This window comes from Phyllosticta capitalensis (genome assembly GCF_038381095.1).
Source record: "Phyllosticta capitalensis strain CBS 128856 chromosome Unknown BKA78scaffold_9, whole genome shotgun sequence".
In the NCBI taxonomy this organism is placed as follows: domain Eukaryota; kingdom Fungi; phylum Ascomycota; class Dothideomycetes; order Botryosphaeriales; family Phyllostictaceae; genus Phyllosticta; species Phyllosticta capitalensis.
The window spans coordinates 910,162-925,362 of NW_027117447.1; the positions used below are offsets into that span (position 1 = coordinate 910,162).

At 47.9% G+C, this 15,201-nt stretch overlaps 4 protein-coding genes across 4 annotated transcripts; 1 reads left to right on the forward strand and 3 right to left on the reverse strand.

The window, feature by feature from the left end:
* Positions 1–1,477: 1,477 nt before the first annotated feature.
* Positions 1,478–3,442, reverse strand: BKA78DRAFT_255917 (amidase signature enzyme; the record flags this gene model as incomplete). The annotated part of the gene is made up of 3 exons (XM_066885038.1): positions 1,478–2,598; positions 2,652–3,232; positions 3,300–3,442. 3 exons carry the CDS (start codon positions 3,440–3,442, stop codon positions 1,478–1,480), a joined length of 1,845 nt encoding a protein of 614 aa, XP_066741195.1.
* A 582-nt stretch (positions 3,443–4,024) lies between these two features.
* On the reverse strand, positions 4,025–4,456 carry BKA78DRAFT_355452 (polyketide cyclase SnoaL-like domain-containing protein; the record flags this gene model as incomplete). The annotated part of the gene is made up of 1 exon (XM_066891905.1): positions 4,025–4,456. The coding sequence occupies one exon, from the start codon at positions 4,454–4,456 to the stop codon at positions 4,025–4,027; it is 432 nt and encodes a 143-aa protein (XP_066741196.1).
* Positions 4,457–4,901: 445 nt separating this feature from the next.
* Positions 4,902–8,216, reverse strand: BKA78DRAFT_186659 (uncharacterized protein). Its single transcript, XM_066883509.1, has 4 exons — positions 8,031–8,216; positions 7,839–7,979; positions 5,838–7,790; positions 4,902–5,779 (listed from the first exon to the last, which is right to left on the reverse strand). Exons 1-4 carry the CDS (start codon positions 8,065–8,067, stop codon positions 5,400–5,402), a joined length of 2,511 nt encoding a protein of 836 aa, XP_066741197.1. The 5' UTR covers positions 8,068–8,216; the 3' UTR covers positions 4,902–5,399.
* A 133-nt stretch (positions 8,217–8,349) lies between these two features.
* On the forward strand, positions 8,350–10,955 carry BKA78DRAFT_321870 (major facilitator superfamily domain-containing protein). The gene is made up of 5 exons (XM_066889067.1): positions 8,350–8,698; positions 8,933–9,027; positions 9,189–9,512; positions 9,563–9,715; positions 9,765–10,955. The coding sequence occupies exons 1-5, from the start codon at positions 8,503–8,505 to the stop codon at positions 10,716–10,718; spliced, it is 1,722 nt and encodes a 573-aa protein (XP_066741198.1). The 5' UTR covers positions 8,350–8,502; the 3' UTR covers positions 10,719–10,955.
* The last annotated feature ends 4,246 nt before the right edge of the window (positions 10,956–15,201 follow it).

Consider the following 15,201-nt stretch of genomic DNA (forward strand, 5'->3'; position numbering starts at 1 on the left):
AGTCCGAGGAGCTATCAAAAAATTCCATTGATGTCCACAGACATCCAGTGAATCTCCGCGGGATTCTTGGTTCCTTAACGAACTCGCCAATTTGTCTCAAGAGGAGGAAACGCAAATCCGGTGGAACGTCTCCAAAAGAGGTCCCTCTCATTGCCTTAGCGAAAATTTGGAACGAGAACCGACCCAGCATTGAAACCAGAAGGCCCTCAATGGTTCTCTGGATCATACTGATACGACATCTCGCCGCAGTAGAAGGTCAAGCTGCATTTTCCAACGTGCTACCGTCAGCGGCACAGCCCAGTTCGACGTATCATGGAAATTCCATCAGACTCACCGAAAAAGGAAGAATTGTCCAGATTCTCGTTGTGGCGCTTGTATAGGAAGAGTTCCATGGCCAAATACCGAAGATTCATCGTCAATTCGATGAGACCGAGCAAATCAGTCACCCTTCCTTCTGTCCGCCCGTTCAACGAGTGCTCCCAGAAAACGTCAAAAGGCTTGGCTCGGCCAAGGCGAAGTAATCGTTCTTTACCTAGACCAGCAATCAAGCTTCTTATCTAATCCAGCGAATAATGTTCGTCGTAAATGCGCTCGCCAGGAAAGTCCGATGGAAGCGTGTCTGGATGGCAAGTGATGCCAAGCCAACTCGCAATTCGCTTGTTGAATTTGAAATTGAAGTTGATGTCGGCGATTGCGCGGTCACCAAGACCCAAGAGAAGTTGAGGATCTAGTGCGAGCAACCTGGGCTCGTTCAATTCAACGAAACTGTGAGCTTTTCGACATTCAAGATTAGGCTACCGACACGAAATTGGGTGGCTGTTCTCAAGACTGGGCTGTATCTGTATTCCTCATTTAGAATGTGTTGCTCGAGCAGGAACCTGATCATGGACGGGTCTTGTTGATGTAGCCAAAGCAAGTTGTCAACCTTCGACTTCACGTAAGTGGCCCCCTGTGAGATAATCCATGTGAAATGAAAGAACGCGAAAATTCAAGCTTGCTTTGACAAAGGTGGCTTTTAAAGCAGCTTTAATCCGCAGCAGCCCCCGACAGCGATTAAGACACGTGAAGGAGCTCTGGGTTCAAGCAGCAGACTGGACACATCACGTACTCCAGTCAGGTTGACAAGTTCCGCAACCAATCATTCGATATGTCCAATGCCAAGCAATACAATTGGATGCAATCACAAGCCTTTTCAGTAGCGTAATTGACTGAATCCTCTTATCACATTGCCTGGACTGAAAAATTGAGAGGGAAGACACTTAACTTATGTGTATCTTGGAATGCCGTTTGCCCGCATCAAAATATACTAAAGTATCCAAAATGGTAAATATCCAAAAGTCAGAAATCCTACGTGGACGGGGACCAAAGCAGGTCAGAAGGCTCCTGATTGTCCCAAAAACCAGGGGCCACATATCCAATCTAAATTCAAGTCCAACGTGATCCAAAACGACTCCGAACCCAAACAAAACAAGCCCACTTACAACTTGCCCACAGACTCACCTTCGCCTTCACCACTCGCCATTTTCTCAGCAGCCAAGCCGAGCACATCGACCCACTTGTCTGGCCTACGACGGCCTCCCTTCAAGCCACCATTCAACCAAGCTTCGACATCATAGCCCAGGGCAATGCAGCCCTCCTCATCGCCCCACTCGCCCATGGCCATAAGACCGACGGGGACAGGGCCTCCGCCCTCGACAGGCTCCGCATAGCCCACCGGCGCCTGGATGGCCGGACAGCCGGCAAAGTTGGCCAGCCACACGTACTCCATGCTGCGGATGGAGCGGTTGCCATCCGAGACGCCGTAGGCGAGGTCCGCGGCTCCGCCGCTTATGTGCCAGCCGGCGTTGGGCGTCGTCGGTGTCACGATAAGCAGGCCTGGGTGCTTGTTGTAGAGGTGCGCCAAATGCTGCATCAACAAGTTGCGCAGCTTTTGCGCGGCCAGAAAGTCAATTCCCGAGGCGTGCGCGCCAACGGATAGCAGGATCTTGTTGGGTGCCGTCAATCCTGTGAGCGAGGCTGTGCCGGACCCAATTTCCGCGAGAATGGTCAGCGCGTGGGCAGATTGCCCCGCGGCCAGTAGAGGCAGCGAGATGTCAAGAACGGTGTAGCCCTGCGTCTGCACCAAATGGTCTATGGCGGCCTTGCAGCGTTCCTTGACGGGCGCGTCGGCCCGGTCGAACCACGGCTTGCAGATGCCGAGCAACTTGGGCCGAGAGGCACGCAGGTTGATCGAGGTAGGCGGCGGGGGGAAGCGTGCGGAGGTTGGGTTGAGGCGGTCGGGTTGCGCGAGCGTCCGGTAGCCGATTTCGAGGTCCGCCATGTTGGCGGCCATGGGCCCAATGACGCCGGTGCTCTTAGCTAGACTGCTCGTCGGTCGCAGCGATACCCTCCCGTGACTCGTCTTGATGCCGAAAACGCCGCAGTATTGCGATGGGATGCGAATGGAGCCTCCTCCGTCTGCTCCCAGCGCCACGGGCACTAGACCAGCGCCCACGGCATAGCCTGAACCCCCTGAAGAGCCTCCTGTGTAGTAGTGGGAGTTGTAGGGATTCAAGGGGGTGCCATGGTTGGGGTTGTTATTTGTTGTGTCCAAGCCCACTACAAGCTCAAGTTAGCATGTTGCTGCTCTGTATCTCGAGGGGCAGCCGTACATTCGTGCATGCTCGTCTTCCCGAGAATCACTGCGCCCTCCTCTTCCCATTGCGTCACGCAATAAGACGTAGCATCCTCCTTGTTAGTATAGTCCCGGGTAGTGCCAATGCTCTTCCGGTGTCCAGCCAGATCAACCTCATCCTTGACAGTCACGGGCACGCCATCCAGCAAGCCCAGCGGCTTCCCTTCTTTGTAGCGCTGCGTCGACGCAGCCGCCGCCGCCCGTATAAGATCTGGTCGCACCTCGAGCCACGCGGTGGAGTGTTCCGACCGCTTCTCGACATCTCGCCGTATCAGAGGCAACAGGACCTCAGCGACACTGCTGGGGGTGACCTTGCCAGTCTTGTAAGCCTCGTGGTAATCGTAGACGGTGTAGAAGCGGCCGTCAGCGTCAGCGGCAGGGACCCGCGGAGCATCCGCTGGCGTTGCGGGTTGAGAGTTGGATGCGTTGGTCGTCGGGACGGGGATGACGGTGGGATTATAGCGCGGCTCAACCTCATCAAGCGTCGAGCTGTCACGCAATCGTCCAAAGCCTGTATTCTTCCAGAGGAATTCTTGCACAATGCCAAGCGACGAGATCCTGTCAAGCTACTATCAGTCAAGGTTCGAATGATGCAGTCTTCACCGTTGACAGCCGCGCGGCTCACACTGAGGCTCCGTAGTACAGCGGCAGGCCGCGGACCACGGGATTCTTTGGCTCATCCGGTTGCTCATATTGCAAGTTTGTCGCTTTTGGTTCGGGGTAGTTGTATGCGGTGGGCGCGGTAAAAGGAGCATTCTCTTCGGCCATGGCAGCGGTGGTGTTGTATCCAACGGCAATGACGTCGAAAAGAAAGGAGCAGCGGGTGGAGCGCGACCTAAAGAAGTGGAGCACGGCCGGGGTAAGAGGACAAGAGTTCGACCAACGAGAGCCTTTTGGTTTCAGCAGCGGGACCGTCAAACCTGAGCTGTCTCCAACACTGAGCGGAAAGCGGCGGACTGCGGATGAGATATCACCAACGATTCGGGGGGAGGCGGAACCTCCACGGAAGGTCCAGCTCCAACTTGCAAGCCATCGGTCACTCACATGACAGCGACAGGGCTAGCGTGAGATGACAATGAGTTGGATTGAAAACGTGCCCATGCCTTGCGGACGCCTCGCCGCCTGCCTCAAAGGAGATGGACCTCGGTCCACGCCCAGGGTTCTGATGATTTTTGCGCAAGCATGCTATGCCTGAGTAATGTGTCGTCGTGATGCGCCAAACCCCTCCGCTAACCGCTTCCTCCGCACCCGGTGCCGCCAACCTTAACACGCGGACCCTTCCGCTCTGAGCTGCAGCTGCATTCCAATCTTCAGACACCACACCCCTTCCCCCCGCCAATCAGCACTCAGCTACGATGCTGCCGCTGCCGTCGCCGCTGGTGCTGATTCTGGTGCTGCCGCCAGAGGAGCAGGCTCATCAAACAGCGCCCACACCTCGCGGATCTTGCCGTCCTCAAACTGGTAAAAGACGTGCTCGGAAAAGGCGACCTTTTCTCCCGTGGGCTTCTTGCCATGGAGCTCGGCCACGGGCGTGCAGTTGAAGTTGATGCGCGCCGCAACTTGATCGTCGTTGGCCACGAGCAGATGAACGTCGAAGAAGAGGTCTGGCGCGGCCGTGATGCTCGAGGCAATCATGGCGCCGTATTCGGAGCGTGACATGCGTCGGCCGTTGTGCGTCACCTCATTGTGTACGAATTCGTCAAGGTCTCTGTCGTCCGTCTTTTTGGCATTGAGCTGGCTGATGTAGCGCCGGTAGTGTTGTTCGAGCTGGTCAGAGTCCATTTGACCGAAGGGGAGGAGAGGATGCGTGAGTGACAGGATGGTCGGAGAGAAGGAGCGGGTGGTTGGCTGCTATTTGAGCACCTCCATGTCAGGTGGAGACTGCCCGGGCTTCCTTCAGGTCGTGACCTCTTGTCTGCCCTCTCAGAGGACTGCCCGGCTTAGCTGCTTCGATTGCTTGGCCGACATTTTTTCGAGCAGTGGTGCCGCAGCCTGTTGTCCTCGACCGAATTGTATTGCTTGCTAGTTCGTTTCGGGCTTACACCCAGACGTGGCTCGCACTACCAAACACTATAGGACGCATTGCGTTTGCCTTGCTGATGCTGTACTGAACGCAGCTAGCTGCTGTTCTTTTGCCAAGGCAACAAAGTACATGACGGTACCTGTTCATGGTCCCTGTTCGTCACTGCCATTGCAACAACCACTTGGCCATGTCTTGGTGATAAACACAACCCGCCCAAACTTGGCTACCATGAAATCAAGACAGGAACAATGAGAATCCTACATCGCCCGCAACTCCTTTCTGTGCTCGGGGATTTTTGAATAGGAACTGTCCGACTGAGCAGACCCAAACTCGCCGTTCACCACCAGCCAACCCAGTCATGCGGTCCAGACATCAAACGTGCCCTCCTAGTGCCATGCCATCCGTGCAAACAGCGCCCTGCTCTTCGCGATACTATTTGGATTTGCAGCCCCAATTTGGCATCAATTCGCCACCCCAGCTGAGCCGGCTAAAAAACACGGCGCTGAAAGAAGCTCAGAACCACAACATGACAAGCTTCGGGGAATGCCAAAGTGCCAAGCGACGTCAACAACGGCCACAACCATTGACGGCTCTTGACCAATGTACACCACAGTTCTAGCGCACCCGCTACATGATTCTCCAACCAATCTCTGTATGTATAAAAAAAGAAAAGGTATTCGTCTATACACTTGCAACCCCTGGTCAATGCCCGACTCCTCCTACAACCCACGCGTTAAAGTTCGGATCATCCGGCGGCGGAAACAATCCCCCTTCCGGTGCTCCGCCTTCCCCAACGCCTTGAATTCCTTGTTGCTGCTGCTGCTGCTGATTTTGCTGCTGTTCTCTATTTCTTCTTGCTCTCTCCGCCGCCTGGTTGCGCCACCAGACGAGTCCCGCCAACGCTCCGGCCAACCCAAGAATTAGAAGCGTCTCCAGAATGCTTTCGTCCAGCTCGTCGTAGTAGTCATCATAGCCTCTGTCGCCGTCCAAGTCATCTGGCTCGAAATGTTCGTAGTATGCAGCCGCATCTGCCTCCAGGAACGCAGTAAGCCACTCCGCGAGAGAGCGGGGTTTGCGAGGTTCTGTTGTGCAAGAGCGTCAGAAATGTTCCAATGCGCAAGGCCAGAGAATTCCACCTACCTTCTTCATCCTGGATGCTGTTGATGCGGCCATGCGTGATGGTATTCCACCAGCTCCTTGCCCGGAGTTTGAAAAGAGCCAAAGTCACGGGGAGGTACGCCTCCCTGTTAGTCTCCAGTGCCTGGTCGTAAAAGCGCTTAGCTAGATGGTAGTCCTGATCCAACCCGATCCCGTTCTCGTGCATCCATCCCAGATTCCAAAGTGCCTGGGCGCTCTGCATTGTTTCAGCGGCTGCTTGATAGCAGGCTGCTGCTTTGTCCTGGTCGGGCGAGGTTCCGAGTCCATCAAGATAGTAGTCACCCATCTTGACCATTGAGTCTATGTTGCTCTGCTTGGCTGACCGCGTCCAAAAGATAAGAGCTAGCGACGAGTCTCCGAGGAGGGGAACGTGACTTTTGGGGAGTAGCAAGTTCCACACTGGCCGCGGTCGTGCCTGGTCCAAGAGATACGCCACGTTTGCCTGACCAGTCTCGAAGCCTTGCTCTGCTGCCATCATGAAGTTGACGAGGGCCGTTTCAACATCGCCAGCTTCATAAGCGTCGTTGGCCTCTCTAACAGGAGAAACAATGACTTCGGCTTTTTCAGCGACAATCTTGTAATACGCAACAGCGAGGCTGCACGAATGGTCCCTGCCAATGCCCTGGTGAGCCAGCTCAGCCAAGTAGTAGAATGCTTCAAAGTGGCCGTTGCGCGCCGCCAGGTCGAAATACTTGCTGGCCGTTCCCACGTCTCCTTGGTCCAGGAAGAGAGCTCCGAGGCGGACCTGGGCACCGGAAAGGTCTTGATCCGCAGCAGCAGCGAGGAGGTCTGCAGCCTTGAGGGGATCTTGCTTGACACCGAGTCCTTGTAGGTACATGAGACCAAGTGAGTACTGGCAAAGAGCGTCTCCATGGGTGAGTCCACGGTTGAACCAGATCTTGGCGATGGAGAAACTTTGCTCAATGCCTTCTCCTCTGAGGAACATCCGTCCGAGGTATCCTGCCGCTTTGGATGCCAGTCTTTCTGCGCCAGCAGGAAGGTCTTTGTTTACCTTGCCCTCCTTGTTCCAAACAACTCGGGCTACTTCGAGGAAGTATGCTTTTGCCGCTTTGAGGTCCCGCTTAAGTTCCCTGCCACCGTCGTAGTGAAGCTTGCCAAGATTGAAAGTCGCCCTGAGGTCGCCTTTTCTCGACATCAGATCCAGGTATTCCAACACGTCGTCGAAAGCCGCGTGAGCATCAGAGGTAGCCCCGCCAACTTTTGCATTTGGGCCAGAGCTGCTCACACTAGCACCTTCTCCGTACACACCACCCACGTCGTCTGCGATCCTGTAGCCCTCCTTAATCATCACATGCCCGCCAGGTGGCCCTGAGCGCATGTACTCCACAGCCCGGTCTGCAACCTTCCTGTACCAGCGCACGGCAGACTCGCACTCCCGCGGGGTGGCGATTCCGGTGTGATAGTGGTAGGCAATTGTCATCTGGGATCTCAAGTTCCCACCCTCTGCTGCAAACGTGTGGTATAGCATTGCTTTGGCCTGGTCCTTTTCCACGACGCCCCCGATTCCTGTCGCGTACATGAATCCAAGCATGTGCTGAGCAGTGGCGTTGCCGTTCAAGTTTGCAAGCTCATGGTATCTCTTGAATGCCTCTGGGTAGTTTCGAGGGTGCGTGTAGTTGCCGTAAAAGTTCATTTCGGCCAAGAGAAACAAGGCATCTGGATTTCCCTCTTCCGCGGCGGAAGCCAGCAGTCTCGTGGCATCGGCCAATGGTTGACTCAATTTCTTCGGTTGGGTATTTGACGAAAGAAGTTCTTGTTTGGGGGGTCCATTCATGAAAAGGAGGAAGAAGAGTTCCTTTGCATAGTACGCTGTCGAACCGAGGACGCCGTTAGGCTTTGCAATTGTGGCTAGGCGACTGCCTGATGGTCGAATCTTGCGAAGGAGCGTCGTAGCTTGCTCGACCTCGTGCGTCCCTAGTCTCTTGTTAAGGCTGTCAGAGGCATCCAAGCTGTGTTGCTCACCCTTCACTGGGGTGTCGTGCGACACCTTGGTCCAGCTGCCATCCGCCAGCACTTCTTGTCGTTGTGGGCCATGGCCATGTGCATGTTCTTCGGGGGTATGATCCTGCGCGATGGTAACGGTTGCGACGAGGAGAGCGATTACTGCAGCCAGGCGTCAGTTCTCGACTCGTTTGTTTGCACGGAGGAGCTCACATATCAGCGGCCAACGCCGCCAAGAGCGGAATGTCATTGCGCGCGAGGCAACGCAAGGTTTCAATGATCCCGAAGGAAGGTGGAAGCAAGAGAGCAACAAATCACGACATGACGCAAAAGGAAAATGGGTATCATGAAGCAACCTGGGTGGCGGGGAGAAGTCAACCAGGTCGAAGTTCAGCCAGCCTGGTTGACAAGATGCCACCAAGCAACATGCACAGGCCGCGCCCGCACCGCACCCGACGACGCAATCCCTGTCGCTGCTGCTTCTCTGCCTCAGGCACTTAACTCCCCTCGTCCACACCCGACTCAACGAGCTCGGCCTTTGTAATCAACTCCGACGTATCTGTCCCCATATCAAAGACATGGCGCTCTCCCACTTTGATCTCGACTCCTCCGAGGCTGCTGCATACATGGCTCACTCCTCTTCTCCATCTCTTGTTGACTTTCGCCGCGCTTTTCACCTCTCAACATGACTGTTCAAGATCGCACATCTACCGAAACATCGCCCTTGCTACGCAATCGGTCTTCATCGTCGTCACGTTCCTCAAACTCATCCAAATCGTCCAATTCAGCTCGGGATGTGGAAGATGGAGCTGAGCCGACCATCTCTGTCCTTCGAGGAGCGGCCATAGTTGCTTCACTTGGCATGATTATATTCCTTCAAGGTCGGTACAATTGATATTTGGTGGTGTGCTGGTACGACCCACCGGCAGACTGCAGCCAGACAAAGTGCATGTCGTCTTGTTGAACAACCCCAGTATTTGGGGCATGGTTTCACGAAGTCCAGAGCGTCTTTCCCATCAACGCGGTTCTGCAATTCTGCATCCCTGTTACACTTTCCCCTCCACTGGCTTGTCTGGGGATTTTCGTGCGAGAACCAGCTACTGATGACGACATAGCCTGCAACTTTTCCCTTCTCACCACCACTCAATCGTCCATTGCTGCAGAATTCGATGCTTTTGAGGAGGCCACCTGGTTCACCTCGGCTTTCTTGGTATGTCTTTGATGTCGTTCCTCATGATCCATCGATGCCGTCATTCTTGGTCTTCCGGATTCGGCCAATTTGAGATACTCGAAGTCCTAAATTCTTTACTCTGTACTTCATAATCAACATGAGGAGTTGCCAGTCTTTATACCTTCACTCACACCCGCCAGATCCCCATGTCTAGCATCACCCCTCTCATGGGCCGGCTGAGTCAAGTATTTTCTCCCCGTGCCTGCATATTCATCTCGGCACTTACATTCGCGCTTGGATCCTTCATCGCTGCATTTTCAAGATCTTTGGAATGGTTCCTCGTCGGACGAGTGGTGGCAGGCTCTGCGGGAGCGGGCATCACCAGTGTCGCCATCATCATCATTTTGCAGGTTGGTGGACATAAACATCGTGGATTGCTTTTAGGCCTCACAAACACCATGATCACTTGTGGTGTATCTCTGGGAGCAGTCCTTGGCGGAGTAATTGAGCCACGGTTTGGCTGGGTAAGTGACGCGCGATTCCGAAATTGAATTCAAATTGACAACCTGCAAAGAGAGCCGTTTTCTGGCCACAGACGCCGCTTTTGATCCTAGCCGGAATATCAATCTTCTTGAGCATTCCTTCGCACCTTGGATCCTCCAAAGATGACACGCGGAGTCTACGTACCAAGATCATGCAGATTGACTACCTTGGAGCTTTGTCGCTTGTGAGTTAGCATGTCCCCTTTTCGCCCTTCAGCAACCTAATTACTCCAGACTCTCACGATCGTTGTGCTTCTGCTTGGCCTTTCCGGCAGCAGCATTCAAGCCATTCCCATACTCGTCTCTCTGCTGATTCTACTTCCCCTGTTCACCTTTGTCGAACTCCGCGTCGCCTACGACCCAATCATCCCTGTTTCGCTGCTCTCTTCACGAGGCCTTCTCCTGTCGTGCCTCGCTTGCGTTACCTTTATGGCAGCGCGATGGTCCGTCCTCTTCTACACGCCTGTCTACGCCATAGCCGTGCGCCTCTGGGCTCCAGCCGCCGCCGGCTCTATCCTCATTCCCACAAACCTGGGGTTCGCAATCGGCGGCCTTGCCGCAGGAGCCTTGCACATCCGGCGCGCGGGATCCTTCTACCTGCCCTCACTTCTCTTTACCGCGCTCTTCCCCATCAGCCTGCTGTCTATGGCGCTGAGTAGCACGGCGGCATTCCCCGCCGCCGGCTTCGTTGCGCTGACCTTCATCAACGGCGCCGTCACGGGTGCCGTTGTCAACTACACCCTCGTACATGCCCTGCACCTTACGCCACCCGCCACGCACTTCATCGTCACATCGCTGCTCGCCACGTTCCGTGGCTTCGCCGGGTCGTTCGGCGCTGCGGCCGGTGGCGGTATCTTTGCCCGCTTCCTCTCGCGCTTCCTGTACGCCGGGTTCCAGGCGCACGGCATCGATCCAAAGGGGGAACGCGTCAAAGAGCTGATGCGCCGCCTGGTCGGCAGCCCGGCGTTGGTCGGTATGCTGCAGGGTGTGGAGAGGGAGGTTGCCGTGTCCTCGTACGAAGGCGCGCTGAAGGGCTTGTTTTTGGTTGCTGTGACGGTAGGCGTGGTCGTTGTATTTGCGCAGGCGGGCACGGGATGGAAAGGGTCGGAGGAGCCTGAAAATGAGAGCGAAGAGCAAAGGAGGGAGGAGGTGAGTGAGGCGGAGAGGGCAGAGGTTGGAGTTGCTTAGAGTTGCTTAGAGTATTATTGTGTTAGGGCAGGGTTGCATATATTGGGCTAGAGCATTGTTAGAGAGACAAAGGTTAGCATTTCGGGTTATTTCTAATAATTAATAGATAACACTTTGAAATTCTAGTTTTACTATAAGCTATATCTCCTCTTCTTTAAATAATAATTAAAATTAGTAATCTATAGTAGGGTAATAAGATATTATTCTAGTAATAAGTAAAGCTCTATAATATTGCTACTACTATTACTAAAATATAGCTATATAGCTTATAGCTATAGCTATAGGTATTTTATATATAATAATAATAATAACTTAAGCCTTCTAATCTTATAATATTTATTTATAATCTATTTATTTAGCTAAATGTCTCTTTTTTAGTATTTAATTTATCTATTTATTTATTTATTTAGTTTAATATCCCTCTTAAGTTAATAACTATAAGAGATAGAGATAGGAATCCTAGTAGTCTAGAGCTATATATAGGATAGTACCTAATAGGTTTAAACTATAGTAGACTATACTACTAGTTTATAGTGTTCCCTTTTTATATTTGTTTTTAATAATTATAGTTAGACATTTTAGGCTAAGCACTTACAGGAAAATAACTAAATTAGTAATCTAAGTAGAAATAAGTAAACACTAAGTAAGTATATATCTTAAAGTAAAATAGTAGTATTTTATAAATAGGGGAGCTAAATATAGGAAAGTTATAAAAAATCTTAACTTTATAGTAGAAGCTATAAAATTTATAGGTTAACCTATATACTTCCCTATCTCCTTAACCCTTCTACTAGGTATCTTATTAGTTAGTATACTACTATTTAGTAGCTATTTTTATATTTTTAATAAAAGCTAGTATAGCCTTTATATTTTCCTAATTTTTAAAGATATTTTTTATAGCTACTAAATAACTAACTCCCTATTTCAAATAACTAACTCTCTCTTTTAAATAACTAACTCCCCCTGCCTATCTAGGCTTAGCTATACTTACTTTCATACCTTGCGCCTATTATGCGCTCGCCTATAGACATTTAAAGTTATAAACTCTACACTCTAATTAGCGTGTTAAGCACGGATTCTATAGTATTAACCTTATTAGTACTAGTAGTACTCTTAATTTAATTATTTAACTTACTCTATAAATGCTAAGCCTCCTTACTCCTACTCCTTTACCTTACCCTTACCCTTACCTATACTCTTACCCTTAGGCTACTACTAGGAGGTGTATATTAGGTTATCCTTAGTATAGAGGTTACAGCTAGGGTTGTTATACTTCTTATACTAGTAGAGGCAAGGGCGCTACAAGGAGTATAGTAAATAGAAGATAGCATCTTTAGCAGCTTTAATCTCTTTAGGTTAAGTAGTAATAATATAGTTAGCATTACTTCCTTAGAGCTTATTATCTTTACTAGTAGAATTATTATTATTGCTATTAGCTATAGTAGTATTACTACTACTCTTACTATTGCTCTCCTTACTACTACTCTTGCTACTACTCTCTTAGCTACTAATAGTAATCGTGCTCTACTACTAAGTACGCTTATACAAGGACTGCTACGTCTACTATTAAGTTACTAGCTTAGTTAGCTTATTAATCTTCTTATTAAGGACTGCGGTTTTACTACTTAAAGTAGGCTTAGTAGCCTTATACTACTTTAGCTTAGCCTTTACCTTTACCTTCGCCTTGCTCTTCTTCTTAGTGCTTTACTTTACTACCTCTTAATCCTCTACAAGTACTTTGTGCTAGAAGAGGTTGCACTAAGTACTACTTTTCTTAGCCTTAGCACCCTTCTTAGGACAACCCTTGCTATAAGTAACAACCTCTAGTACTTAGATATAGGTATAGTTAGTAGTAGGAGACCTTTAAATAGGGTTATTAGAAGGTAGAGGTAGAAGATTACCTATTATATCTACTACTTTAGGGGTAGGTTTAGCGCACTCTATATCTTTATATAGAAACTAATATAGGTTAATATCTACCATCTTAATTTACTACTATAGGTTAGCATTATGCCTCTAGTAAATCTTATGCTAATAGGGTATACTAAAGACCTAGGTAAACTATCTAGAGTAATTAAAGTTGTTAATATAATTAGGGTTAGGATTCTACACCTACTACTTATAGAGGAGGCAAGTTTAATTAAGTAGAAGCTTTAAGGTATAGTTAGATACCTTCTACTAGATATCCTTAGCAAAAAGGGGCTTATTAATTATAGAGTACAGCTAGCGCGTGAACTAATTAGCGATAGTTTAGGTAATACTATAGTGTTTATTATAGAGGAGAGCTGTAATGTTATCCTTTACCTTTAAGAGGTTACTAGTAGAGACTATAATATATCCCTTAAGTTTATAATATATACCCTTAAGCTAGGAGGTTATATTATTACTAAAGTAATAGTATTAGGTAGTCTAGATAGTATACTACTCTTCCTTATAAGAGCCCTATTTATATTAGAGGTAGGAAATAAGGCCCTCTTAATCTTAGTAAGTATAGTTATTATAAAGGCTCTTAAAAAGGGTGTTAAAGTTAGTAGGGGTCTTGGCGTATATAACCTTATTAAACTAAGCTATAAACTTATCTTACTAATCCTTATTCTTATTATTCTCTTCCTTAGTCTAGTAGGCCTTAATAAGCTAAGTCTTATAGGCCTATATAAGGATATTTATTTAGATATGCTAAGTATAAAGGATCTATAGTATTATAGGGAAGACCTTATTAAGAGAGTTCTTTAGGGTATGTTCCTTATTAGTAACAAAGATATTAATATACTAGGAAACTTTATTACCAAGGAGGCGCTTAAGATACTAGATAGCCTATAGATAGGTAGGGCTATCCTTATATAGGAGAAAGTATAAGATAATAGTATAGCTATTACCTATAGGTGCAACACTAATAATATAAAGTAGTAGTATATTAAATTTGTTTATCTTATATATTACATTAAGGAGGATTATATCGAGCTAGTGCTGTGCTATATTAATACAGGTAAGATATATAAAGAAGAGGATATAAAGGTTGCTATGTAAGTTAAGAGAATATATAACCTACTATTACTTCTCTCCCTCTTAGTTTATCTCTTTCTTAAGCTTATTAAGTAGAGCCTATATAGGAGTTCTACTAGCTAAGTATTTAAGCCTATACTTCTACTTCTTATAGCAGATATCTAACTAGGTAATATAGGTAGTCTTTATTATAGGATTATTATAAATTAGTGCCTAAATCCTCTTAGGTGAGAGGCCCTAGTTAATAAGGCTATAGATCTTTAAGATAACCTTAGTAGAATACTTATAGTAGGCAGGGTATGCGCTTGCATTAAGGAAGCTATAATATACTATAACTAATTAATATAAAGACTCTATAATGGTGTTATCCTTCTTCTTAGTTCTTATATACCTAGTAACCTTAATCTTAACCTCCTACCAGCTAGCTAGATCCTTATCCTTTATGTGCGCACGGTTATAGATTATAATACAGTATAGGCAGCCACATCCCTTTATAGTACTATTATACTTTATAGTATAGGATTAGTACTTATAGTAGAGGTTATAGTATTACTTAATACTCTTAGTAAACTAGTAGCTACTACTCTTCTTATAGCTAGAGAGAGTGGCACGTAGGGTGTAGTAGGTATAGTAATAGGTAAGAGCCTAGGCCTACAAGGTATCCTTAGCTTATTAATATATTCTATACATGCCCTCTAGTAGTAAGGCTAATAGGATAATAAGGTTAGAAGAGGCCTTATCTTTAGTAAGCTAGAACAAGTAGTTAGTAGTTATAGCTGCACTTACTATCTCCCTTATTATATATGTCTTTATAGCAATTGCTTTCTTCTTAGTAGTATAGATCGTAGGATTATACAGTGGTGCAGTTAGAAGGTATATTAGTAGGTATATTGATAGGTGTGTTAGTTAGCATCTTAGCGGGCATTGTGAGTAGATTAGTAGATATGCTAGTAGGTAGATTTGTAAGCGCATTAGTAAGCGCGTCGCTAGCAGATTTAGATACCATAGTGGTAAGGTTATAAGGTGGTGGTAGTAGAGGTAGTAGAGGTAGTAGAGATAGTAGAGGTAATAGAGGTAAGTAAGAGATAATAGCAAGGTGCTAGGTGCTAGGCAAGTGAACTAATTAGAGTGCAGGGTTTGCAACTTTAAATATCTACAGGTTAGAGCAACTGCGCGGCAGCGTGTAGCTAGGCCCAAGTAGGTAGGAGGGAGTTAGTTATTTAAAAGAGAGAGTTAGTTATTTAAAACAGGGAGTTAGTTATTTAGCTGCCTTTTTTATACTTAATAAGTATAAGATAAGTGAGCCACAGGGGATTAAGTTAAGTAGTAATAGGTAATATATTAGAAAGAGATAAAACCTTGTCTTGCAATAGTTTTACTTAGTAATAATATATATATACATATGCTTATTTATTATTTATTTATTTATTTATTTATTTATTTATTTAGTTTAACGTCCCTCTTTAAGTTAATAACTATA

Coding starts and splice junctions, on each gene's coding strand:
- BKA78DRAFT_186659 (XM_066883509.1), bottom strand. CDS start 8,067: ATGACATTCCGCTCTTGGCGGCGTTGGCCGCTGATAT. Junction 7,980..8,030: donor GCGGCGTTGGCCGCTGATAT/GTGAGCTCCTCC, acceptor GCCTGGCTGCAG/TAATCGCTCTCCTCGTCGCA. Junction 7,791..7,838: donor GCACGACACCCCAGTGAAGG/GTGAGCAACACA, acceptor ACAAGAGACTAG/GGACGCACGAGGTCGAGCAA.
- BKA78DRAFT_321870 (XM_066889067.1), top strand. CDS start 8,503: ATGACTGTTCAAGATCGCACATCTACCGAAACATCGCCCTTGCTACGC. Junction 8,699..8,932: donor CATGATTATATTCCTTCAAG/GTCGGTACAATT, acceptor ATGACGACATAG/CCTGCAACTTTTCCCTTCTC. Junction 9,716..9,764: donor ACCTTGGAGCTTTGTCGCTT/GTGAGTTAGCAT, acceptor TAATTACTCCAG/ACTCTCACGATCGTTGTGCT.